This window comes from Monodelphis domestica, chromosome 2 (genome assembly GCF_027887165.1).
Source record: "Monodelphis domestica isolate mMonDom1 chromosome 2, mMonDom1.pri, whole genome shotgun sequence".
Classification (NCBI taxonomy): Eukaryota; Metazoa; Chordata; class Mammalia; order Didelphimorphia; family Didelphidae; genus Monodelphis; species Monodelphis domestica.
In genome coordinates, this window is record NC_077228.1 from 66,855,169 (window position 1) to 66,881,477 (window position 26,309).

Genomic DNA, 26,309 nt, shown 5'->3' on the forward strand with positions numbered 1-26,309 from the left:
AGTGGTAGTGGTGTGCTGCATTTGTGTACAGTATAGTATTCATCTGCAAAATCCATTGATATAGTGAAAACTCAGTGAAACAGAATTAGATATATATTTTAAAAACCATGATAAAGTGAAGTCAATATAAGTGAACCACATAGCAAGGGATGACTGTATTCCAGTTTGTCTAGTTTCTACAGTACTAGAGTAAAATAGTATAAACATAGGCAGGAAACAGATGAGAATCAACTTGTAGAAGACTTTGAATTCTAGGGATATGAATTTATTTTTAAAAATTATTAAAAATCTAAAATGTATTATAATATAATAAATTATGTAAGTTAATAATTTAATTAAAATAATATTTAATTAAATCATTGATGAATTATTTAAATTATTTAAAAATTAATTACTTCTTAAAGTTGGCATTAGGAAGTTACTGGAGATATTTTTAGATGTGTGCTATGACAATATAGTAACAGTAGAAAGATTAGCCAGACATCAGAAGGAAGAGTGGGCTGAAGGAGGAATTAATTAAGGAAAGAGAAATGAGAGCCTAAAGTTGAGTGATTGCAGTAGGAGTGAAGAGGAGATGGAAGAAAAATATATTTCACAGATAGAATTGATAAAACTTGTCAATTGAGTGGATATATAGAGAGGGAAAATGTGGAGAGAGAGAGAGAGAAAGAAAATCTAAAATTATGAGCTTAAGTAATTGGGAAATTATTGGTACCTTTAATAGAAAAATGAAATTTTAAAGAGATATATTTGAAGGGAGAATTCACTTTCAGCTTGGGATGCGTTGAATTTGAGATTGTAACTTGAGGTCATCTAAATGGCAATTTCCAAGAGTGGTTTGGAACATGAGATTAGATTTCTTGGGAGTACTTGGGGTGGGAAATCTGGGAGTCAGTCAACTAACATTTATTAAAATTCCTGCTATGTGCTAACCACTGACAAAGTGCTAAGTGCTGGTTGCACAAAGAAAGGAAAAAAAACAATCCTGTTCTCAAGGAGTTCCCAGTGTAATGTAGGACACAACATGCAAACAATGGCCTATAAACAATGTATTCAGGATAAATTGGGAAATTATCTCAGAGGAGAGGTATTAAGAATAAGGAGGACTGGGAAAGACTTCTTACAGATATTGCCATTTTTTTCTGAGAACTGAAGGAATCCAAGGAAGCTAGGAGCTAAAGATGAGGAGGGAGAACATTTGAGGCACTGGGGGCAGCCAGTGAAAATATTTGGAGTGGAGAAATAGGGAGTGTTATGTGTAAGGAATAGCAAGGAGGCCAGCATCATTGCTTGACAGAGTATATACAGGAGGTGGGGAGGGATTAAAGTATAAGAAGACTAGAAAGGCAGGCAGGGGCCAGGTTACAAAGAACTTTAAAAATCAAGAAGAGGATTTTGCATTTGTTCCTGGAGGTGATAGGAAGCCACTGACGTTGATTGAATTGAAGAATGACATGATTAGAGCTGTGCTTTGGGAAGATCATTTTTTTTGTTGTTGTTGTTGGCAGAATGAAGGATGAATTGGCCTGGGATGAGATGGGAGACCCAAAAGGCTATTGAAGAAGTTTAGAGAAGGGCCTGCAGTGTCAGAGGGTGTAATAAATAAATAAATAAATAAATATATATATATATATATATATATATATATACATACACACACATACATACATACATACATAAGATAGAAACAACAGGATTCAAAAACTGATTGGACATGAAAGGTGAGAGGGAGTGAGAGTTTAGATATATTGGTTAAGACAGTGCAAGATATCTAGTATGAGAGGCCTAATAGGCAGCTGGGGATTTGAGACTGGAGGCCAGGAGAGAGGTTAGAGCTGGATAAGCAAGATCTTCCTCATCTGCTTGAAGAAATAATTGAAGCCACAGGAGCTGATGAAATCATCAAGTGAAATAGAACAGAGAGAAAAAAGGCCCAGTTACAAATCCCTGGGGGATATCTGAATAAAAATAATAGTTCTTCAGTTATCTATCTATGGTAGGTGAGCAATTGAAAGGAAAATATTAAAAGCTGAGGCCAAGGACTGAGCTTTGGGAGATGCACAATTTTAGGGGTCAGGAAGGATGATGAATAGCCAAGGAAAGAAGCAGACAAGTTAGAAGAGAACCATGTGAGTGAAAAGGGATGAGAAAGTCTTGAGATTGAGAGAATGTTCCACAAATACCACAGAGAGGTCAAGGAAGATGAGGATGGAAAAAATTTATTGGCTTTACTAATAAAAGGGAGGTCAAAAGTGAACTTAGCATTATTTATTAAGTATTAGGGAAGAAAAACAGATTGCAAGGGTTTTAGAGAGGATAGTGAAGAAGCAAAGTCCATACAAATTATTTTTTCCAACAGTTTGGCAGCAGTTCTTCCATAACCATTTAAAATCTAACTCTATAGAGTATGTTGCTGCTGTGACTTCTCCATGCCACCTGCCCTGAACCTACCATCAAGTTAAGAAAATCAAACTTCCTATGTCTACAAAAGCAAATAAAACAAGAAGGTTATGTTTTACCACATACAGAGAAAGAAAGAAAGAAATTATTAGAAAACAGATTTATCAGGTTGGTTCTGGGAAGTGTGACATCCACATTTCCCAGCCTGAATTTGGGTAGCAACAGCAACTAGAAAGGAAGGAGGGGGCACAGCAGCTGGTGGACAAAGTAAGACTTGGGGTTGAGAACAACAAAGCACATATATCAGAATGCCTGGAGGGGATGATAATCATCAAAACATTTACCAGTCATATTGAAGGGCAATTGGAGAAAATAGACTTAGATCCTACAGCAACCTAGCTTGTAGGATGGTGACATTGAATGGAAAGTAGTCTTTGGGTCTGAGATGACTTGTTAAATGACTCATCATACATGACACAATTATGTCCAATTGTATTTAGTGACTGATTTGATTTTCTTATTTAATTTTCTCCTTATCACCATGATGAATATCTAAAAATATAGCTAGGAGTCAGTGTTTTGGGCATAAGATTGAAGTAGAAGAAAAAGTAGATTTTTTAAATACTCATATCATCTGCTGCAATAAATGGATTTCCTTTTTTGTTATTCTTACTGAAAATATTCCATTAAAAACCTTTGTTGTTATCCTTAAGTAATTTTTGCAAGCCTTAATTAATTCTAGCCCTTCTTTTTTCCTGATGTTAATTTTAGAATGCCACTCATGTATATTCATCCATATTTTGTACCCTAATTTACATTTTGGATTCTGTACTTTTAACACCCAGGGTCATCAAGTAGATTCCTGTATAACAATGTTTTTAGATACTTCTTACTTTTCTTATTCATCAGGTGATTTTTGGGCAGGATTTTATTTTGGAGAGCCTCCATCCCCCTTAATGTGTCCCCATTAACTCATACCAATGATTAAATTCTTTTTTTTCTTTTCTGAAGCCAATTTTTCTAGTGAGGGCATGCATTTGTCTGTCTAATACTTCCTTATATTTTGTTATTATGAATAATAAGATGACATAGTCACTTTTTCTCAAGGTGCTTGCCATTCCTACTTTACTAACTAGATCTCACCTAAACATCAGTTTGAGTTCAAACTAGCAATTCCTTCTTCCTCTATTTTTTTTGAGGAATGAATTTGTCAGCAAAACAAGAATTTATAAATTGCTCTGCTTTCAACAGAAGCGTTTAGCAGATGTCTAGCAATAGGTACAGTACTCCATCTCTACTATAACATTTCTCTGAATCTTATGATCTGTGTAGGACACATTTTTTTCTACCTGGGAATGTTCACAATGATATGCTCCCCATTCTCACACACACACACACACACACACACACACACACACACACACAAATAAAAACATGGTAATATTGATATTAATTCTAATATATTACTAAATGATTATAGAATCAAGAATAACATTTGCTCATTATAAGTCAAAGGCTGAAATAATCATGACTTTTCCCAATAGAAAAAGAAATCAGGAATAAAACATCACAGTCTGTCCATAAATCTGAATCTTGCTGTCTTATGCAAAGCAGAATCTGTGGAGATTAGTCACACATTTATCAAAATCTATCAGTAATGCATATCAGTGGGGACATGAATAACTTACCTGTTTTGTCTTGATATCCTTGGTACCTTTATGGACCCTCTAAACCACAAATATTTATCTTCTAGCTGCTCCTCTTCTTGTCCTTACTACTCTCCTTCAGGACAAAATTCACTCTTCTTTTACTATCAAGTGGAATAAACAGTGATAAACTCCTCTGGTTCACAGCTACCATTAATAAAGTATTGAGAAAATTACACTATTGTAGTGACAAACCATTCATTTAATCTGGAGAAGGGCCAGTCTCCATCAGAGCTGTAAATAACAGGTGATTCTACTTTATTAAATCATATCCAAATACTTTTTCAAACCGTATAATTGAAATTAAAAGTTTAAACAGTTGTACTGTGATTAGTGCTGAGACACTTGTGGTTCTTAGCCTACTTTTTACTCTGCTGTTCCTTATTTCTCCTTGATATCAATTAACTTTTGGATCTTTATTCTATTTACTTATTAAATACAAGTTTTTGGAGAAATTGATGATAAATTTAACAATTTCTTTGGCCAACTTTTCCATAGAAATAAAACTATTTTCATTTAAAAGTTGGTTTAAAATAAAAATATAAGGATATTCAATCTGCTCAAATTTATTGATTTTTTTAGAGTTCTTAAAGATATGAGTAGAAGAACATTTTTAAAACATGAAACAAAACTTTGTTAATATTTGTAATGTCAATATGCAGTAAAATTTTATAATGTATTTCAGGTATTTATTAGAAACCATGTAACTTTAGAGGAAACCTTTCAAAGTACCATGAACTATATTCTAATTTTTGAAAAAAAGAAAAATTTTCAAAAGAAAATATAACACAAATATGGATTTCTTAGGTGTTCAGAATTTTATTAGTAGTTTTACATTAATTAATAAAACATTTCCATAATATATAGGATTTACAATTATACCTGACCTAAGAAATCAACTAGTTCTACCCTCTCAAGTAGGTGAAGATTATATGTTGAGACATTCCCAAGGGTACCAAAGGAGTATATAACAGAGTTCAGATTTCAACTTAGACCAGAAAATCTGGTATTCTTTGTACAATATCAGAATCATATATATGACTTTTCTGTTATTTGAGGACAGAAGGTAGTTTAGTGCATAGAGCATCCAATTTAGTAATTAAATTGGTCAAAGAGTAGGATTAGTGTATTAATACTTTACTATTTTTCCCATTTCTATTGATAACTTTAAGTGAAACTATGATTTCTTGTTATCTTAGAATCAAAGAATCTTGGAGCTAGATGGGACTTTAGAGATCATCTTGCCTATTATCCTCTTTAACACATGGAGAAATTCAGACACAGAGAGGTGAAACTAGTTAGTGACATATTAAGGGTTAGGTGTATGTGCTGTTCAGGGAAGACTAGCATCTCTGTTGTGAAGGCTTACTGTGCCCCTTTTTGGGCTACTCTTCCATCTTTGGTAACTATTTCCCATTTTACCACTTTACTTCTTGTCTTAGGTGCATTAATTTTGGCTGTATAGAAGCATTTCAGTTTTAATTAATCAAAGTAAACTATTTTATTGATTTTATTGTATGTAATTGCCTGTCCTTTTCTTTTTTGGTTAAGAATATATTTCTCCATAGATATAAGAGACATAAGATCTGTGACTCTCCTTATTTTTTAATTAATTGTATGACCTTTAATATTAAGATCATGTATTCATTTAAAATATATTGTGTAATATCACATAAAGTATTGCCCTAAACCTTATTTTTGTTAGAATGCTTTGCAGTTTTCCCAGTAGGTTTTAAAAATAAAATGAAGAATTTTCTCTAGTTATTTATGTTTCCCATTTTATAAAAAACTGACTTATATGTTACAATTTTTAATTTTTCTCTTGTCTATTTGGTTCCATTCATTTGTCTCTTTTTTTATCCCAAATCAGATGATTTTGATGACTATTGCTTTATAATATTGTCTGAGTTCTGGAAGTGATATTCTACCTTTATCTTATTTTCTTTTCACAATTTCCTGTGTTATGGTAGATATTTTGTTTTTTTTTCAAATGAAATTTGTTATTATTTTATCAGGTTCTATAATGTATAGCCTTGCTAATTTGAGTGGTAGACTCAAAAAAGTATAAATTAGTTTTGGTAGTATTGTCATTTTTAATATATTGACATACCCTCATCATAAGTACTCAATATTCTTCTATTTGTTTTTATTTAAAGAGTACTTTGTAATGAAATCTATACAATCTTTGTTTGCTTTGGTATATTAGTTCTTGGGTGTTAATGCACTTTTTTTGTTATAGGGAAAGAAATTTCACCTTTTATTTTTCTTCATGTATTTTGTTATTATTGCAAATAAATTCTATTGGTTGTTTAGGATTTATTTTTGTAGCCTCCAACTTTGCTGAAGCGATTAATTGTCTCAATTAGTACCCTTGCTGATTTCCTAGGAATTTTTTTAGTAAACCAATATATCATCAGTGAACAAGAACAGTTTTATTCTTCTTTACTTATAATTATGTATTTAGTGTCCTTCTCTTGTCCTTTCTCTTGTCTTTTCGCTGTTGCTAGCATTTCCAAAACTATATCAATTAATAGTGGGAAAAGTGAAGATCTTTTGCTTCACTCTTGAATTTATTGGGGAAAATTTCAATATATCCCCATTGCATATAGCATTTGTTCATGATTTTAGATAGATACTTTTTATGGTATTAAAAATGTTCCTCTATGACTATGCTTTGTAGAGTTTTTATCACAAAGTCTTGTACTTTGTTAAAAAACTTAAAAAAATCTAAGTTGACCAAATAGTTTAGATGTTTTGGTTTCAAATAAGAATAATTATCTTGATTGTTTTCCTAATGTTGAACTATACTTATATCACTGATATAAGTCCTAAATGGTCATAGTTTTTTTCAGATAGAATGCTATAGTCTTTCAGGATTTTGTTTAAAATTTTTGAGTCTATTCATTAATGATATTGTCCTATAGTTTTCTTTCTGTGCTTTTTTTCTCTGTCTAGTTTAGATTTTAAGATTATATTTGTCTCACAAGAATTCTGATAGGATGTTTTCTTTGCCAATTTTTGAGAATAATTTGTTAAGTATAGGTACTAACTGTTCTTTAAAAGGTTGATAGAATTATCATGAATTCATCAGGATCAAGAGTTTTTTCCTTTGGTAGTTCTTTTACAGTTGGATCTATTCACTTTCTTAAATTGGATTCAGATCTCTTTGTGGTTTTCTCAGAATTTGAGTATTTTAATTTTTTTGAAAGTATTCTTTATCATTCTTGGTAAATGTTATCACAATGATAAGCTGACAAAACCTTTCCCCAGGTTATCTCCATTACAGTGCCTATATATATATATATATACTCCTTTGCAATCTCTCTTTGTCTGCCCTGATACATGGTCAATTTTTTAAAATTTCCATGTGGTACTAAGAAATATGTATATTCCTTTGCCATCCTAGTTAGAAAGGGCCATAAATCTTTTAGTTTTTGCATCTCCAATAAGTTATTATGTTATATGTTATTAATTTTATTTATCTTTCTGTTAGACTTATCCCAGACTGAGAGAAGGATGTTGATATCTGTTACCTTTGTATTGATTTCTACTTCTCCTAGATCAAAGTTTCCTTTATGGATTTAGATGCTAAAGCATTTATTCTGTTTAACTTATTACTGATATTGGTTTGTTGTCTATATTATTCAGTTAAACATAATCGTTTCTTTGTTTAGCTCTTTTTTATTTTTTGAATGGTTGTTTTTGCATTTTCAGATAGCATAATTACAAGTCCTATGTTTTTGGATTCATTTGCTATATGGCCAATTTTTCCTATTGCCTCAGTTTTATTTTATGTATTTCTTTGTTTTTTAAATGCATTCTTTTTGGGAAGCAATAGATTGCAGTGTTTTATTTTCTTATTCACTCTGTCATTCTATTTCATCTTACTGAATTATTTTATCTACTCATACTTAATGTTATGTGTTAGGTTTATATTTTCCTCTATTTGTTTCTAATTTGGTGCTTTATTCATTACACTTTTTTTCCTTCTATTGAAAGCTGAATATTATGAAACTTCATTTACTTTAATCTTTTTTAAGATGGACCTGCTCTCACTGGTTCTCTTCCTATAATCTCTGATTCTCTACTCTCATTTATTACCTCTTTTCCATTGGGGTTTCACTTATTTATCTTTCTTATTTTTATCTACTTTTCTAATTTTACACACCATTTCCCCTTCTCAGTCAAGTAGATTCTCCTTTCTTTCTCCTTCAATTAATCTTGTTTATTAGTTTTTTAATTGCATTTTAGTGCCTTTTCCAAAAAAAGATTTCTTCCCCTCACATTTTCAGTCTTTCCCCCTTTCTCTTTTTTAAAACACCACAATTATTTATTTGTTTGTTAACATTAATGTTCTCAGATGGTTTTCTTATTTCCTTCCCTGTCTGTACCACAGAAGGCATCATTTGACCAAATAAAGTTTATATAAAGCTGTGCCTTGCTTGTTTCTACTTATTAGTTCATTCTTTGGAGGTGGGTATATACAATTCTTCTTCCAAAAATATTTTTGTTGCTGTATGTAATGTTTACTTGGTTCTGTTCATTTCATTCTTTATAATTTTATTTAGATTTTTCCACATTAACAAAGAGAGTTGCTATAAGTATTTTAGAACATATAGGTTCTTTTCCTTTTCCCCTTATCGCTTTAGGAAACTAATATAATAGTGGTACTGCTGGGTGAAAGATTTCACAAAATTTTATAACAGTTTGGGGATAATTACAGGTTGTTTTCCAAAATGGTTAGATCAGTTCACAGTTTTACTCTTCTCAAATTACCTTCAATTTACTTTGTGTACTTGTTGTATTCTCTGGTTAGAATTTAAATTCATGTTTCATTTTGTTAATAATGCCTTATAATAGTTAGATACTTAATAATTGTTTTGAGTTAATAAATGTAGCAAAAATTTTAAGGAATTTGACTTGAGCTTTGTAGATGGCTAAACATTCCATTTAATAGAAAAAAACCAAGATCCCCAAAATGTCTGATATTTATCACTTTTCTGATGAGCAGGGAAAGGTATAATATATTTTTAATGAAATATTATTTTCCTTAGCTTAATGATATATTTATATTTACTATCTTTATAACTGATATAGTACAGTAAGAAATAGAAAAACTTGAAATTCTATAAAGAATAGAATTATAATTATAGACTTTTTATTCTAAAAATAAGATTGGCATATGTTGACATACATAAAAGAAAACGTATTTGATACAGAATTTGTTTTTCTTTTTTTCAGAATGGGTGATAATGTTAATATGTGAATTAAAAACCTTCTTATTAGGCTCTGTGACAGTAATGTAAAGAGGAAGGAATGAAGATGAGGAACTTGAAGATAGAGGGACAAAAGTAAAAAGGACCAATTATATATGAAGAACTAGTAACAGTGAAAGCATGTGTTGGAATAAGGGAAGAGAGGGGTGGCTCAACTAAAACTTTGGCCTACCAAAACTTGCTAAGAGATACCTCTATGATGTATTTGTGCCCCTTTGAATTGGGTTTTGTTGTTGTCTCTTTGTTTATTATACAGGTCTGAGAACTATTGGAGTCATCACCAAACTAGATCTTATGGATGAAGGAACTGATGCAAGGGATGTTCTAGAGAACAAATTGCTTCCTCTTCGAAGGGGTAATGCTTTGATATCCCAAACCTGATGATATAAGGAATAGAAAGGGTTTGAGCAGCAAATGGTACTAACAATTTTAATGTAGTCTCTTCATTCAAAAGAGTTATTATCTTTTTTATAGAATGTGGATTTGGTCTTTATCATAGTTAAACAAATGTATCCAAATGATATCTTGAAAATGATCTAAATGATTTAAATTTCAGAACAAAGAGAACAGGAAAGAAGAACTAAGGGAGTGAGGAAGGGGATTGACTGGAGGATATATGGATTCAATACAGACTTCAAGATAATAATAAAGTCACTTAAATGATTTTTTTTCTAATTTACTTATTTACTAAATGGACATATCCATACCACAAAACTTATGAGAAACCCTTGTCTGAGAATCATTCTGAAATTCATAAATCCTTCATTGTCTAATTCAAATATGCTTAATTCTGGACCCTGAAGTTGAATTTTGTTGTTTATTTTAGGTTATGTTGGTGTGGTAAATAGAAGCCAAAAAGACATCGATGGAAAGAAGGACATTAAGGCAGCTCTCTTGGCAGAAAGAAAATTTTTTCTTTCCCACCCAGGCTATAGACACATTGCTGATCGAATGGGAACCCCACATCTTCAGAAAGTCCTTAATCAGGTGAACATTAAGATACTAGTTTTTAATGTACATCCTTTCAGTTATTGGAGAAATTACATGCTAAAAATTATAAAGTAAATAGTTATTTTTATGTTTTAAAAATAATTTTCAAATAAAAAAGCCAAAATTATTTTCATTTTGTTATGAACCAAAAAGAAGGTGGAACTAGACTGTATCCTGTTCTGTGAATATAATTCATGGCTTTCTTTTAATTAGGCTTAAAGATCAATTGATATAGCTGAAATATCTTGAGTATATAAGAATGACTATCATATATTTGTTCATATGCTTATGTATGTATAGGAATTCTAGTAGAAATGCACATAATTGCCAAGCCACATGCTTAAATTTTTGTTTAGAATTAAAAAAAATTAATCAACATTTATTTTTTCAACTTCCTACCTCCACTTAAAAGGAAAAAATGAAAAAAAAGGAAAAAATGAAAAAATAAAACCCTTTAACAAATGTGCATAGTCAAGCAAAATAAATTCCCACATTGACCCTGTCCAATTTGACTCATTGCGTCTTGAGTCTATCATCTTTCACAGCAGGTAGCTAGCTTTACCAGACCCCATAAATTGGGATAGATCATTTTTTTGAGAGATCTAAAGTAATTCAAAGTTGTTTTCCTTTTGAATGTTGTCATGTAAATTGTCCTTCAAGTTCTACTTACTTCATTTTGTGTCAATTCATGTCTTCCTGGATTTCTCTGAAGCTGCCTTATTTTTTATAGCACAATATTATTTCATTGCATGCATATGCAAAAATTTATTCAACTATTCTGCAGTTGATGAACTCCCATTTGTTTCTAGTTCTTTGCTACAACAAAGTCTTCTATTATCAATATATTTTGTATATATGTGAGCCTCTTATTTCTTTCTTTGATAATTTTGATGGTATAGATTTATTTCTAAGGTGAAGGGTATATACAGTTTATATTAATGAGGCAAGTCACTAAGCACTTGCTGCCATGTGCCAGATATTATGCTGAGTTTGGGGGATAAAAAGAAAGTCCAAAAGCAGTTCCAACTGTAATAAAACTGACAGTCAAATGGAGAAAAAAACAAGCCAATAACTACATGTAGAAAAAGTATGTACTTTCAGAGAATGAAAAGAAAAATAGAAATGTGAAAGACTTTACATATAGACATACATTTTTGTTAGGGGATAACTTCTATAGTGTGGAGAGAGGAGGTAGGGACTGAGATAGCTAGACATAAAATCTATTTAAAAATTAAATAAATAAAAGATATGACAATAAGTGACATTTATATAATGCTTATTATGTGCCAGTTGCTTTACAATTATTATCTTACTTGATTCTCACAGCATCCCTAGGAAGTAGATGATATTATCCTCATTTTATAGATGAAGAAACTGAGGCAAATAAATCAAGTGACTTGCTCAGAGTCATACAATTCATAAGTGTCTGAGGCTGGATTTGAGCTTGGGTTTTCCCAACTCCAGGCCCAGAACTCTATCCACTATGTCATCAGCTACTTGGCATATAGTAGGTACTTAATAAATATATGATTGATTGATAGTATACCTGGAACGAGGAGAAACATAGCATTAGTGAACTATCATTATAGAAAACATACTATGCAAAACTCCATCTCGAAATCACATTGTTTTCTATAGTCAGAAAACACTAAGCAGCCCAAAGGGGACCAGATGAACAAAGTGTGCCATCAGTGTTATATTCTCTAGTATTCATCTATTGCAAGGCATATTTGGTTTTTCCAAAGTTTAAATAATTAAGACAATAGCATATATCATTCTTTTTCACATTAATCCATCATTTTGATCTACTCATTATTATTATGATTTCTTTTTCTAGCAACTTACTAACCACATTCGAGACACACTGCCAAACTTCAGGAGCAAACTCCAAGGACAGTTACTCTCCATAGAACATGAAGTAGAAGCCTACAAAAACTTCAAGCCAGAAGATCCCACAAGAAAGACCAAAGCTTTGCTACAGTGAGTTGACACCACCATATCATGTTCATAAATTAATCTTTTCAGTTTGATTTTTGGCTTTCTCCCTGTGTTATTGTCATTTTCTGGTATATAAATGAGTTTCCTTGAAGTTCCTAATCTTGAGATGTTTGGATATTTCCCCATACCATGTGATTATGGTCTTCATTATTTTGTTTCTCCATTTTATGTTGCAATTTGGATTCAACTGATTAGCAGGTTTAATATGAGTTATGCTATCTTGTTTTTGTTTTTGTCTTTGAGTTCTATAAATAGGAATATTCTTGCATGAGAGTGGAGATTAAGTATAAAATCACACGGGTTAATCACTTTTAGAAATGTCACTGATTGGGGCAGCTGGGTGGCTCAGTGGATTGAGAGGCAGGCCCAGAGGGTCCTAAGTTCAAATCTGGCCTCAGACACTTCCCAGCTGTGTGACCCTGGGCAAGTCACTGGACCCCCATGGCCTAGCCCTTACCACTCTTCTGCCTTGGAGCCAATACACAGTATTGATTCCAAGATGGAAGATAAAAGTTAAAAGAAAAGAAATGTGACTGATAATTAATGTGTTGCTTCTTCAGGATTGCAATAGAGTTCTCAAGAGATTTTAATTTCTTGGTTGTGGGTCCTCCTCTCAGTGATTCTGATTGAACCCATGCCGAGCCTTTCATGAGGCATTATGGACGAATGTGCTCTAGTCCTAGAGGGCCAACACTCTGCTCATGAGCTTTGTTGAACTCAGCTCCTCTAGTCCACATGATTGAGTCCTTGCTTCATTCAATGCCTTTTCAGACTGACAGCCTTTGTACACTCAGGAGCCCTCCTGAGCCATGAAGAAGTGCTAATTTAATACTTTAGTGTCCATTTACTTCACTCATAGCGTTATTAAACACCTGTTAAGTGATCTGTCACTGCGGTGCTATTGTGCCTGTGCTCTGCTTTAGGAAGCTTCTATCTATCAAAGGAAATAGTAGCATAGATGAGCGTTAGTCAAGGACACACACACACACGGTGCATGTCTGCGTGTGTACATGTTATGTATGGTGCGCATATTCACTATACATACACACAGACAAAGTAAATTCAGAACGGTTTGAGAGCACCAGTAGCTGGCGGGATCAGGAAAGGCCTCTAGAGCAAATGGTCTTTGACCTTCGTTTTGTCGTGCACTCTGGATTCGAAGAGATGGAGGCGAGGGATTGCCTTTCAGTCATCGACTCAGCTTGTGTAAAGGGGAGATGGCATGCTGACTATGGAGATGCCTCAAGTGCACGGAGGAAGCGGATTTGTGATAAATCTGGAGCAAGTTCAGGGCTTTACATGCTCCACACGCTCATAGTTTCCCCCTAGAAACAATAGTGATCCACGGGAGTTTATTAGCCATGCATGGTGTGAGGAGTGTCAAGATTATATACGTCCTGGAGCTTGCGGACAATCACTTGGGCAGCTGTGGGTAGAGAGAGGCAGATAGATCAGAATGGGGAGAGACCCGAAGCTGAGTGACCGATTCAGAGACTACTGCAACAACTCAATGAAGTCCTGAACCATGGTGGTAGCCTTCTAATTGGAGAGGTGGGATGAATAGAAGAGATATTAGGATAGAATCAAGACTTAAAGCTGAATTAAAATGTGCTATTTTTATTTAATTTAAAACATTTTTCAAAGAGTTTTTAGCATGTGGTAATTATAATATCTAATTAGTGAGAAAATAAAAGTAGATTTCTATATTTTAATGGGAACCTGACTCTATCATCCAGTGTTAACTATCCCTCCCAGCTTTGTGTCATCAATTCATGAATATTTATTAGACACTTATTTTGGTTGGTGTAAAAAGGAAAAGCAAAACCAATCCCTATTCTCAAAGAGTTTAAATTCTAATGAGGAAGAAAACATGTAAATGAGTAGGCATGGACATGTTACATTCTGAGTAGATGGAAAATGACCTTGTAGATGAAGGCTCTAATTGCTAGGGAAAGGGAAAACCAATTCTTCATCTTTTGGAAAGAGGAATTTGAGATGAGTTTTGAAGGAAACCATTTATTTTATGAAATAAAGGGGAGAGGGGAGTACATTCTCAGCATGGGGGAAGAGCCATCACAGAAGCAAAGAGATAGAATATGGAGTGTTATGTGAGGAAAGCAGAGAGTATGTATGGCCGCACTAGAGAGTACTTGGAGAGAGTAATGGAGAATAATGGAAGATTAGTAGGACAGGCAGGGACCAGATTGTGAAGAGCTTCAAATGTTCAACGAAGGGATATCTATTTGCTTCTAGAAACAACAAGTTGGCAATTCTTTTTATTGAAGTTTACTGAGTAGAAAAGCAACTTAGATCTATGCTTTAGAGAAAAGACTTTGGAAGCTACAGGGAATTTGGGTTGGATTGGGGACATTACATTGTATATAAAATACAATATTTCATATATGAATATATACACTATATACATACATATATGAAATATTGTGTAGAAAAACTTTATGTAACTTGGAAACAGAATGGATTTGTGAAGTGAATAAGAGTGAGGAGTCAAGGATGACACTGAGGTTGTGAGCCTGGGTAACTGACAGTATAGGGGTGCCCTCAGCACAAATAGGAAATTCAGAATATGAGTGGGTTTGGGGGGGATAATAAATGGAGTTCTAACCTTCATCAATTTGATTTGTTGGTTCATCATCCATTTAATACCCCTTATTATTTCCTCAGCTTCTATCCTGGCTCCTTTCTCTTCTCCAGTAATCTAATCATGTGAAAAAAGGAAATGAGGTTAGTCTAGAGCATGACCTATTCTTGATGAAACCAAGTTGATCTTTAGAATTGTTGATTCCCTTTCTAAATTTTCAGCAACAATTCTAAAGATCAACTTGGTTTCATCCTTTCTAGATAATGTTTTCTAGAATTTTCTTTGCAATCAAAGTCAATTTCTCTGGTTCATAGTTTGCAGTCTCTGTCTCTCTTCCCTCCTTTTTGTGGCTAAAAATCAAGACTTTTCTGCCTCTTATCTTGTATTAGCTCACCCATTTCCATGATCATTCAAGTGTCATTAACAGTGGGTCAGCAATTAACATCTGCCAGTTACTTCATTTGTGAAGATGAAGTCCTTACTCTGAGCTATGTGACTAGAATTCATCAGGGGAAACCAAATACTTTCCCAATATATCTCCATATAATTAAAATTGAAATATTACTTGAATACTCAACATTCTAATCAAGTGGAGAGAATCCGTTAAATATTAAGAAGGAATTTAAATATCCATGCCAATTTAAATTGTGTTTGCTAAATTGTATCTTATATTTGCTTAGAGATGAAACACATGCGATCTTAATTTTGCCAGTAGGTGCCACTAAAAGCACTAGGAAAATAATATATGGGAATAAATATAGTAGAATTCAGTTCAGAAAAAGGAAGTCCCATTTGACTTGAAAGTTTTGACTGAAACTTTTTTTTAATATTATAGGATGGTTCAGCAGTTTTCAGTGGATTTTGAGAAGAGAATTGAAGGATCAGGAGATCAAGTAGATACACTAGAGCTCTCAGGTGGTGCGAAAATAAACCGAATTTTCCATGAACGATTTCCTTTTGAGATTGTAAAGGTGTGTGTATGTACTGAAAATTATTTCTTGCTCCCCTCGCATTTCTCTGTCTGGCTACTATCAAAATCATTGTTGAGAAAGTATGTTATGAAAACAAAAGAGGGCAAATGATTTCCCCAATGATATCCTTAATACTAATGATTAAGTGACAGAAACAAAAGAGGAGTTTGTGGTGTTTATTACCTATATTAATAAAATTTCACTCCACATTTGGTATTTTGATGGACTTGACCCATAGGTTTTTGTTTTAAGTAATATTTGCTTATTTCTCAATAGATTAAGACTTTTAGTTGGTCTGGGGCAAGCTGTCACACATTTTCCACCTTTTCTTTTATAAAAATCACTAATACTTTAAATAAAAATGGGTTCATTAGATATGCCAAGTTCTGAATGATAATCATAAGCACCCACAATATTAATTTCAGCCACAAGAAATTCATATTTCCATTTGCAACTTGACATTTATATTTAGGTCTTAATCTTTCCATTGAAAATTTTAATTATTTATTTAAAACTAGAAGAATAAAAGAGAATCTATCTAAAGTTTTCAATTCAACAAACATTTATTAAACATCTACTTCCCAGTAAGTTAGTATTGGTAGGTAATTAGGTAAGTGTTCATTTAGGTTTTATATTTATAACTTACATATTTTTTCTTCAAATTTTAAAATTAAACAAATGCTGTTGACAGTAACTGTTATCTAGATAACATATTTAGGTTTGAAGAACATTTAAAATATACTAATCTCATTGGAGACTGACTACAACCCAATAGTATGGGCATTAGACCTATTTTTATCATTATTTTGCACATGGGAAAAATCAGTCTCAGGGACATTAACAGATTTGCCCTTTGGTACTTAGTCAATAAATGCTGAGCCAGAATTTGAACCTAGGTCTTCCCAGCTTTAGGGCTAGTACTCTGTCTATACTCAATGCTCAATGTCCAAATTTAATGATTGTAGAAATACAGGTTCATAGAGGCATATAATCCTAGAGCTGGAAATACTGTATTAAGGGGCATAAGACTTTAGGTTAAAATTAAACTCTTCCATATACTATTTACTATATATTTGCTTTTGAGGTAAATAGCAGAGTCAGACTAAGAGCTAGAAGAAATCTTAAAAGTCATTGAGTCTAATCACACAATTGAACATGTTGATCAAGAAACTTTGGCCCAGAAAAATTGTTGATTTGTTCAAGGTTATATGTGGGATTGAATCTATGTCAAATTTAAATCCTTTATGCTTTATTTCCAAATGCAATATTCTTTCCATTGTACTATGATGTCCCTGGCCCTCAGTTATCTCATCTGTCAAGTGAAAATAGTAATTCTTGGCTTACTTGAAAACAAGTCTAGATCACACGAGCTTGAGAGATTCCTTCATGTTCTAACACCTGAAAGTATATGATTTTTAAAATCTTCAGTAGATGTTTAGCCTCATTGTCAAAAAAAATGCAGAGGGCCTGGAAACAGAAAGAATTTGTTACAGTAATTTGCTCAATAGTAGATTGGTCAAACATTAAAAGCCAGAGAGATTTTTAGAGCTAGCATGGACCTTAGAGATGATACAGGCCTCTATTGACAATCTTTTTCAAAGAAACTCCAAATATTTCATTTATCTGTGTCATCTTTACAGGCAATTATAATGGTATTAAGAAGTGATAGTCATTGTTAATATAAGAATTAGTATTATACTGAAATTGCATGGTAGGTGATACCCCCTTAGTTACATTATGGTTTCTATAACAAAATTAGTGTCCTAAGTAAATACAATGAACCACGGTCTCTTGAATGCAAGGAACTCTTTATATTGGAATTCCTTCTGCTAATGCACATTGTAACCTATCTATGAATGAGTAAATTAGAAGCTGAGATGTTTAATTCCCATAGAGGTTAAATGATTTGTTCATCGTGGCAGAGCTGGTAAATATCAGTGGCAATATTTGATCCCAAGTCTGTGTCACTCCAAGCTTATATCCCAAGCTAATCCTACCATTATTTGTAATGGAGTTACTAATATAGTCTTTTATAGCCACAAAAATCCATGTTTCTGCCATTACCCTAAACTTTCATATAAATAAAAAATTTGAAACTGGTTTTAGACTATAAGAAACATAGATGTGCATTTTTGAATAACCCATTTAAGCCATCCTTGTTATTTAATATTGGCTTGTACTATTATTCAAAAAGAACTGAGCACAAGATAGTCATGCTTCATTTTGTTTTCCCAGATGGAATTCAATGAGAAAGAACTGAGAAGAGAAATAAGTTATGCAATCAAAAATATTCATGGTATTCGGTAAGTGATACATGGATTTCCTTGTCTTCAGTTATAGTAACCAAAAGAAAATGAATATGTTTTTGAGGTGTCAGTGATGGTCTTTATATTGATGATAAAAGGGCATTGAGACAGGAGTCATTAATAGAAAATCTTATTTCTAATTTTTATAAATATTCTTTATATCTTACATAATCTTTTTATTTTCTTCCAACCAATTTCTCTCTTTTATATAAAATAGGCTGATTTTAATTATTTTTGAGGGGTACAGAAGTGTGATGAGAAACAATTGTATTATTTCATTAGATTTCCAATTTAATCAATGTCAGTAGTGTTCTAATAAAGCAGATCATACTGCTATCTATATTATGCCATGACTTAATATGTATTAAGCTGTTTTCAACTTTGTTAGTTATTTCAGATGATCTGGGATCTCTTTTCCCTTTCCTATTTAGTCTAAACTTGTGCTCTCTGGGTCAGATTGGGAAAAGGTGTGGGATAGGAACATAAATGAATTTGGGATTGCTTTGTGTACACATATGTGCTTAAGCACATATGTTTATATTTCCAAATCAAATAGAGATAATTTTTCAGCAACATATTCTTTAAAATATTACTTCCTATAATTTCCATTAGCATTGACCATAGATAATGGTTGTCTTCCACATGAACCTCGGGACAGAGTATGTGTTATACATATAATCAAACTATCTTTTTGAAGTACCAAATTCTAATACACACATTTTAGAAATATCCAAATTTGGGTAAAGTAAGTCATTCAGTCAATAATCATTTATTAAGAACCTAATTGTGTGCCAGGGCCCATGCTCAGCACTGGGAAGAAAAAGAAAGGCAAAAAAAATAGGATCCTTGCTCTCAAGGAACTCATAGTCAAATTAAAAGAGCAAATGAAAATAATTATGTATATATAGGCACTGTAATGGAGATAACCTGGGGAAAGGCCAGGCTGTAGAAAGTGAAATCTTTTTTGAGTTTTGAAGAAAGAGTAAAGAATAGAGTTTTTTTTTTTGTAAGCACATTCAGGAAGAAACTAACTGGTTCAGTGGATAAAGCCAGACCTGGAGATAGAAAATCCTGGGTTCAAATCTGGATTCAGACACTTCCTAACTGTGTGACCCTGGCCAAGTCACTTAACTCCAATTGCCTAACTTACCAATATTCTGCCTTGGAACTGATATCTAGTGTCAATTCTAAGACAGAAAGAAAGGATATAAAAACAAAATAAAAAAGTATAATTAGCTAGAGAATATACTACAATGGTGCTACAACAATATGCTACAACTGTGAACAAAATTTAACTCTCAGAGAAAAGTTTGATTTTCATTCTTTATCCTAAGTACCTAGCAGGAATGCTCAGGAAAGGACTGAATACATACTTGTCAAATGAGTGTTCAATCATTTCATATTAATTCAATTTTCTGCCACAGCCTCTCTTTTGGCATCTGGATTCCTTTTGATTTTTAAGAAATATCCATATTTCTTGTTCCTATACCTAGTATCTCTCCCTCTTGTCTTCACAAGCTCTATGGATTCCTTGCTCAGTCTGCTGTCCCTGGAAGTGGATGGAGTCCTAGAGTTCACTTACTCCCATTCCCTCATTTCACACATGAAGAAGTTGAGACTGAGAGTTAAGTAACTGGCCTAGGATCATACAGGTAGTAAGAAGCAGAGGTAAAATATGGACCAAGGCCCTTTCACTCAATTCAGGGTTCTTCTCACAATACCACACCCTTCCTCATGTTAATGTCTGTTCCTTACATACAGGGTCAGAGACCATTCTTCAAGCCAGAATTTTCTGACCTTGAGAGGCTTGAAGTTCCCCAAACCATATTTTGGAGAAGAACTACAACTAAAACAAACAAATAAAAACATTCTACAAGTACACTTGATTTCATAATTCCTTTGGATCATATAAACTTTAAACATATAAACACTTAGTAAAGCAAATTTTCCTTAACAAGAAAAAGGATTGCCATTAATTTTTTTCATTTATTTTTTCCTAACCACTTTTGTTTCTTATTAGTCCATTCAAAATTAAGCCTTGAATCTCCTCTGATTATTAGCTATGCAAGTAGAAGGTATTTTGCTTTATGTGTTTTTGAAAAGTTGATTTAAATTTAACTTGTAAATTTAATTAGTAGATGCTAACTACAATGAAGATTTCAACTGTGCAAAGTAACTCACTGGTAAATATTTTAGAGTAAATACTTTTTTCTATAATACAAATATATCTAAACAGTAAGTTTGGATATTTGTGTTTTATGATAATAATAATAATAACTACTTATATATGATTCTCTTAAGATTCACAAAATGTTTTTCCTGTGACACTAGTGCAAGTATCATTATTTCTATTTTACAGACTAGGAAACTAAGGCATTGAGAGGTTAGTGATTTACCCCTACGTAGGCTAAGGTAGGATACAAACCCAGGATTCCTGATACTGTTTCATGCCTTATTCATGTATGAATACAGACATACCTCCATTCTATTTTGCCATGGTCCAGAACATTTGCCATGAATATAATCAATACTTTAGGTTAATATTTTAGTATGTTAGCTCTCCTGTACAATATCCATGCACAGACTCTGATCATGGGCTTGAATTAAAAGACTTAAACATAATTAAGTTTTCTGGGGAAAAAACAATTTTTTTTTGCACAAGTTTAAATTGTAGGTAGGAGACTTCGAATCTTCATGGAAGCTGGCCTTTTTGACCACTAATAGCCCTTTGTTCAACCATCTAGATCCCAACTTCTGCAAGAAGCCTTCCCTAGTTTCTCTTAATGCTAGTGTATTCTTTTTAATATTATGTCCAGTTTTCCCTGTACACAACTTATATATAGCAAGTTGTTGGAATTTTGTCTCTCTTATTAGAATGTGAACTCTCTGAGGGAAGGGATTGTTGTTTCTTAAAAATTTTTTTTTTAATTTCTAGGACTTAGCACAGTAGAGCCTAGCATATACTAATTGCTTAATAAATGGTTGTTGATTGACTGATACAAGTCTACTGACAAGAAAATTAATCTTTTGGTAAAGTGGTTCTTGCACTTGTGCAAGAAAAATGGGACTTGGATTATTACTCTATCAGTGATCTTTGTATTTAGCTGCATGGAACGATGGCATAGGATCCTTTGTGATTCCTGTAGTTTAGATAACTAAATAAATTATGGGGTCAAGAATTTGAACTTGGGTATTATTTCTTGTAATTTTAGCAAGTCCACATTTTCTTAGTTGCTTTTGGGAAAAAGACAGAGAAACTTAAAATAATTTAATTTTAGAGCTGGAAGAGATTTTGAAGAGAATCTAATTTAACCTATCCATTTTCTTTATGAAGAATTGAGGATCACATGGGATCGTTAGCCAAGTTGTAGTAACCTATGTATAACTAGTTAGATCTAGAACTCCTATTAGAACTCCAGCTTTCTGATTCCTGATATAGGCTTCTTACCATTACATGGAGCTGCTTCTCATTCATTGTTATTGAATTATAATTTAATTCTATATTATGTGATGGAAAGTATTTCTCTCTTAACTATTATGTGGCAGGCATGTGTGGATACAAAGACAGAAAAGAAGCATCCCAGCCTCAATAAGCTTATACTGTCTATTCAGCACAACAGCATGCATTCAGTATAGTATATATCTACATAATATGCATATATTATAGATATATAATACAAAGTCTTTTTGGAGGGTGTGTGACACTGCTATCACCTAGCAGGATTAATGGTACATGAGCTGAGTTTTGAAAAGAACTAAGGATTCTTAGAGTCAGTGATCAGGAAAGAGAGCATTTCAATGATGGGTTCAACCGAAACAATGGCAGAAATATGGTAAGTTGAATATTACATGGGAGCAACAGCAAGAAGATCCCTTTGGCTTGCCTTTGAAGTGTGTGAAGGAGAGCAATGTAGATGATTGAGAGGTAGATTGTAGCTGGGTTGTGAAGGACTTTAACTATCAAACAGAAGGGTATGAATTTTAATCTAGAAGTAAAAAGGAGACAATTGAGTTTATTGAATATGGAAATGACTTTAGGAAAGTCACTTGTGCTTTAGGAAAATCACATTGGTAGTTATGTGGAAGGGAGGACTTGAGAAGACCAGTTAGGTGGTTAATTTTCTACATGAAACATGATTAGGACTCAAACTAGGGTGGTGATTGTGTAAGAGGATGACAGGGAAATAAAGTCTACTTTGAAAAAAAACTTTTCAGTTTTGAATTCTCTCCCTCCTTCCCTACTCATTGAGAGGCAGGAAATAGGATACCTATTATACAGATAAAATTATGTAAAATATACTTCCATTTTAGCCAAAATGGAAAAGAAGAAAAACAAAAAGTGAAAAAAGTGAACAAAAGAAAAAGACAAAGCTTTAATCTGTACTCAGAGTTGGTCAGTTCTTTGGAGACAGCATTTTTCATCATTAGTCCCTTGGAATTATCTTGGATCAGTGTATTGATCCAAGTTGCCAAGTCTCACACAGTTGATTATTGTTACAATATTGCTGTTATTGTATACAATGTTCTCCTAGTTTGCACATTTCATTTTGCATTAGCTCAATTAAAACTTAATAGTATTCCATCACCATCATACACCAAATTTTGTTCATGTATTTCCCAGTTGATGGTTATTTCCTCAGTCTCCCATTCTTTGTTGTCACAAAAAGAGGTGTTTTATATATTTTTGGACACATGTTTCCTTTCCCCTTTTCTCTGATTTTGGGAGTACTTAGTAATATTGCTGGGTTTGAGGGTATGCACAGTTTTATAGCCTTTTGGACTTAGTTCCAAATTGTTTTCCATAATGGTTAGACCAGTTCACAATTCCACCAGCAGTGTATTAGTGTCCCTTATTTCACCACATCCTTCTAGCATTTGTCTTTTTCCTTTTCTATAAAATATGTTTTTCAATGATATTCTTTTCCAACTTGAATTGTGCATATTATTTCACAGATCAGTATCCAAAGTGAATTATAAGAAATAATGACATCACGAGAAACAGCACTATGGATGTTATAAATCATCATATACATTAAAAATTGCTCTTTATTTTTTATTATCACAGATGGAATAAAAAAATTCTTTGTTTTTATTAGTATAAGTATTTTACCTACTTCATATCTTAACACTTTAAAAATAATTTTATTTGATATGCTGTATTCTTTATTTATAGGACGGGATTATTTACTCCAGATATGGCATTTGAAGCAATAGTTAAAAAACAAATTGTAAAGCTAAAAGGACCTTCCCTGAAGAGTGTAGACCTGGTGATGCAAGAGTTAATCAATACTGTAAAGAAGTGCACTAAAAAGGTAACTTTGAATGGTTTCATTCTGATCACTGTATAATAACCTGTTGACCTTCTATTACATAAATCTTTTGTAAAATAACTTGTTTCAGTTATTACTTCCTTTTTGTACCTATCATTTACATACAGATATACTTTGGAACAGAAAAAAGAATGCTATTTTCAGGTTACTGAAGAATATACTCTTGGGAAATTTCTTCTCCTGTGAAGAGTATATATGTATAATGTGATTATGTATCCTGCACCAAAGAGTTCTGCATAGTCCAAGTGTTGGCATGGTGAGGGAAGGGCTGAGGTGGAATGGAAGAAAATATAGCATTGTGGTTACTTTTGAGAAGTCTTTAATTTCATTATACTTTTGTGGAAGTAGACAAAAAGTCACTTTCCATAATTCAGGTTGTTCTGTTACCTTTCTCCTTTTCATCCATGTATTTGGCTAGGAGGGGGAGTTTGCCTTGTCTCTAATATCTATTTAGGCTGTAGAATATTTCAACATTTTTCAAACTTTGGTCTCATCAATGTAGGTATCCTTCCAGTGGTTTAATTAACAACCTTCATACACTGTATTTTATTGTACAACTTTGTTCATGTCCTCCCTAAATTCTCCAAAGGGGGTAGATTGAGATTTCTCTGGTCCTTCTTCTGGATATCCTGACATTGTTTGAATAATAGTGGAGTATGTGTGCTGTCTGTAAGGTCATCCCTCCCCTTCTCTACATGATTGACCCATTTTCTAGTTGTACAATTCTTTGATAATAATCACGTACATGACTTCTGCACAATTCTTCCTTGGCATTATGCTGTGGCCTGATCACAGTTTCCACATAACTTTCCAATTCCCTTTGCAACTTGCAACTTTAATATTTTAGAAACTGTGGTAAATGGGTCCTTATTTTACTTTCAAATAGCATCATCGGAAGAAAACATATTAAAAAGTTAAGGTGTTTATTTTTTCCCATGGCAAAACTGGAGTCATTCAAAGACCTCTGCAGTTTTCTAAACCAACTTCCTCTTTCTTCCATCTAGTCCTGCAATTAGCTTATTATCTATCTGCAACATATCTTCAAGATATCTGTCCAGATATCTGGACCAGCTTTAAAGGCTGCCAGGCTAACCACATATCTTGTGAGGGACAGAAACCAGTTTTTGTCCTTATGGCTTTTCCTGTGAGGAGAGTTAGATTTTTGTGTGTGATAATACAATTCTCTGAGGGAGATCTATACTTGCTGTGGTGAGCTCACTATTATCTACAAGCAGGATCGTCACCTTTTATAGGATATCTCTCTTTGTTTTAGATTTCTTTCTGGATACCTTTTGTGACTAGAGGAAACTCATGGATTTTACATCTAACACTAATAAGTTCATAAGATGACATAATCTCGAGTCCTATATATTTCAGTGGGCAACGCATGTTAATTTCTATATACACGTAGTATTTCTAAGACCTTTGGTCTTTCGTAGAGTACTGACCAAACTGCAGCTCACCTATATCTTTCTATAGATAAGTCTCAAAGAGTAGTGTCAGGTTTAGATTGCTTAATGACTTACCTTACTAGGAAATATCAGAGGCAGGACTAGAATTCATTACTTTCTCATCTTTTAGTTCAGAACTTTAACTCTTATACTATATTGAGTATAATTGTTATCAACTGAGAGGTCCTGCCCTCATCTTTTGAATGGTTGATATATTTTACAAAGATGATGTCCTTTTGGATACTATTTGGTAGAATTTCATATTCTGGTCTCTCACTATGCATACATGAGACATACTCCTTACAGACTGCTCTATAACCAATAGGGTAGGAAACATATTAATAAATAAAAATGATAATGATGATTTTGATTATGATGATAGCTAACATTCATATAGCACTTACTATATTTCATGCACTGTGCTAAGTACTTTATAATTATTATTTTATTTGATCATCACAACAATTCTGGGCAATACAAACTATGAATACTCCCATTTTAAATATAGGGAAACTGAAGCAAACAAAGGTTAAATGAATAGCCCAGAATCACGCAGCTAGTAAAAGCCTGAGACTGGATTTAAATTCTGGTCTTCCTGCATCCAGTCCCACCCAGTGCTTTATCTCCTGGACCATCTGGCTAATCCTAAAAAGAAGACACGAAGAGACATATTTGGCCATGGAACATGCATGGCTTAGACTCTAAGCCTTAGAGGAAACATTTGTGGTCAGAGTATATGTATGAAGAAACACATTCCAGCAGCTCATGTGACCTGGGCACACCAGTGAAGAATAGATACTTGGGACATGTGTGGTTGGAGCACTTTAGGTAATCCATATGAAAGAGACATTTTTGTGCTCTGGTGTTGTCATCATGTTATGTGTACTCTGCTAGGCATTGCGTCTTCATGCTCCATCATGCTATCTCAGACATCTCTGCCAGTCTCATGGTTACCAAGGTTTCTCTGCTAATATATTCTATTGCAATGTCTAAAAAATTACTCTCTGCCAAGGTCAGGTTTATGTTCTTTTAGTTCATTAGCCAGGGCTGTGAACCATCATATCCAGCCAGACAACCAATTAGAACCAACCAAAGACCCAGTCTAAGATTCTCTCTGTTCCTTTCCTCACCCATCTCCTACCACAGACATGAAATCCTTGGTCCTAGATAAATATCTTATTTGGGGTTAGAAACATTTTCTTAGCTTTGTCTATCTTTGTCATTATGAGTCTGTATTCCCCCCAACCCATTTCAGAGATGGTGCTTCTTCACTCCCCCAACC

The 26,309-nt window shown here is 33.2% G+C and overlaps 1 protein-coding gene across 9 annotated transcripts in view; it reads left to right on the forward strand.

The window, feature by feature from the left end:
- DNM3 (dynamin 3) overlaps positions 1-26,309 on the forward strand; it is a 647,411-nt gene that overhangs the window by 199,152 nt on the left and 421,950 nt on the right. For all 9 annotated transcript variants that reach the window (XM_056815556.1, XM_056815550.1, XM_007480786.3 and 6 more), the window contains exons 5-10: positions 9,639-9,737; positions 10,209-10,369; positions 12,210-12,352; positions 15,805-15,940; positions 18,176-18,243; positions 23,420-23,558. In XM_056815556.1, coding sequence (XP_056671534.1) covers positions 9,639-9,737; positions 10,209-10,369; positions 12,210-12,352; positions 15,805-15,940; positions 18,176-18,243; positions 23,420-23,558 — 746 coding nt within the window. The remainder of the gene's footprint in view (positions 1-9,638; positions 9,738-10,208; positions 10,370-12,209; positions 12,353-15,804; positions 15,941-18,175; positions 18,244-23,419; positions 23,559-26,309) is intronic.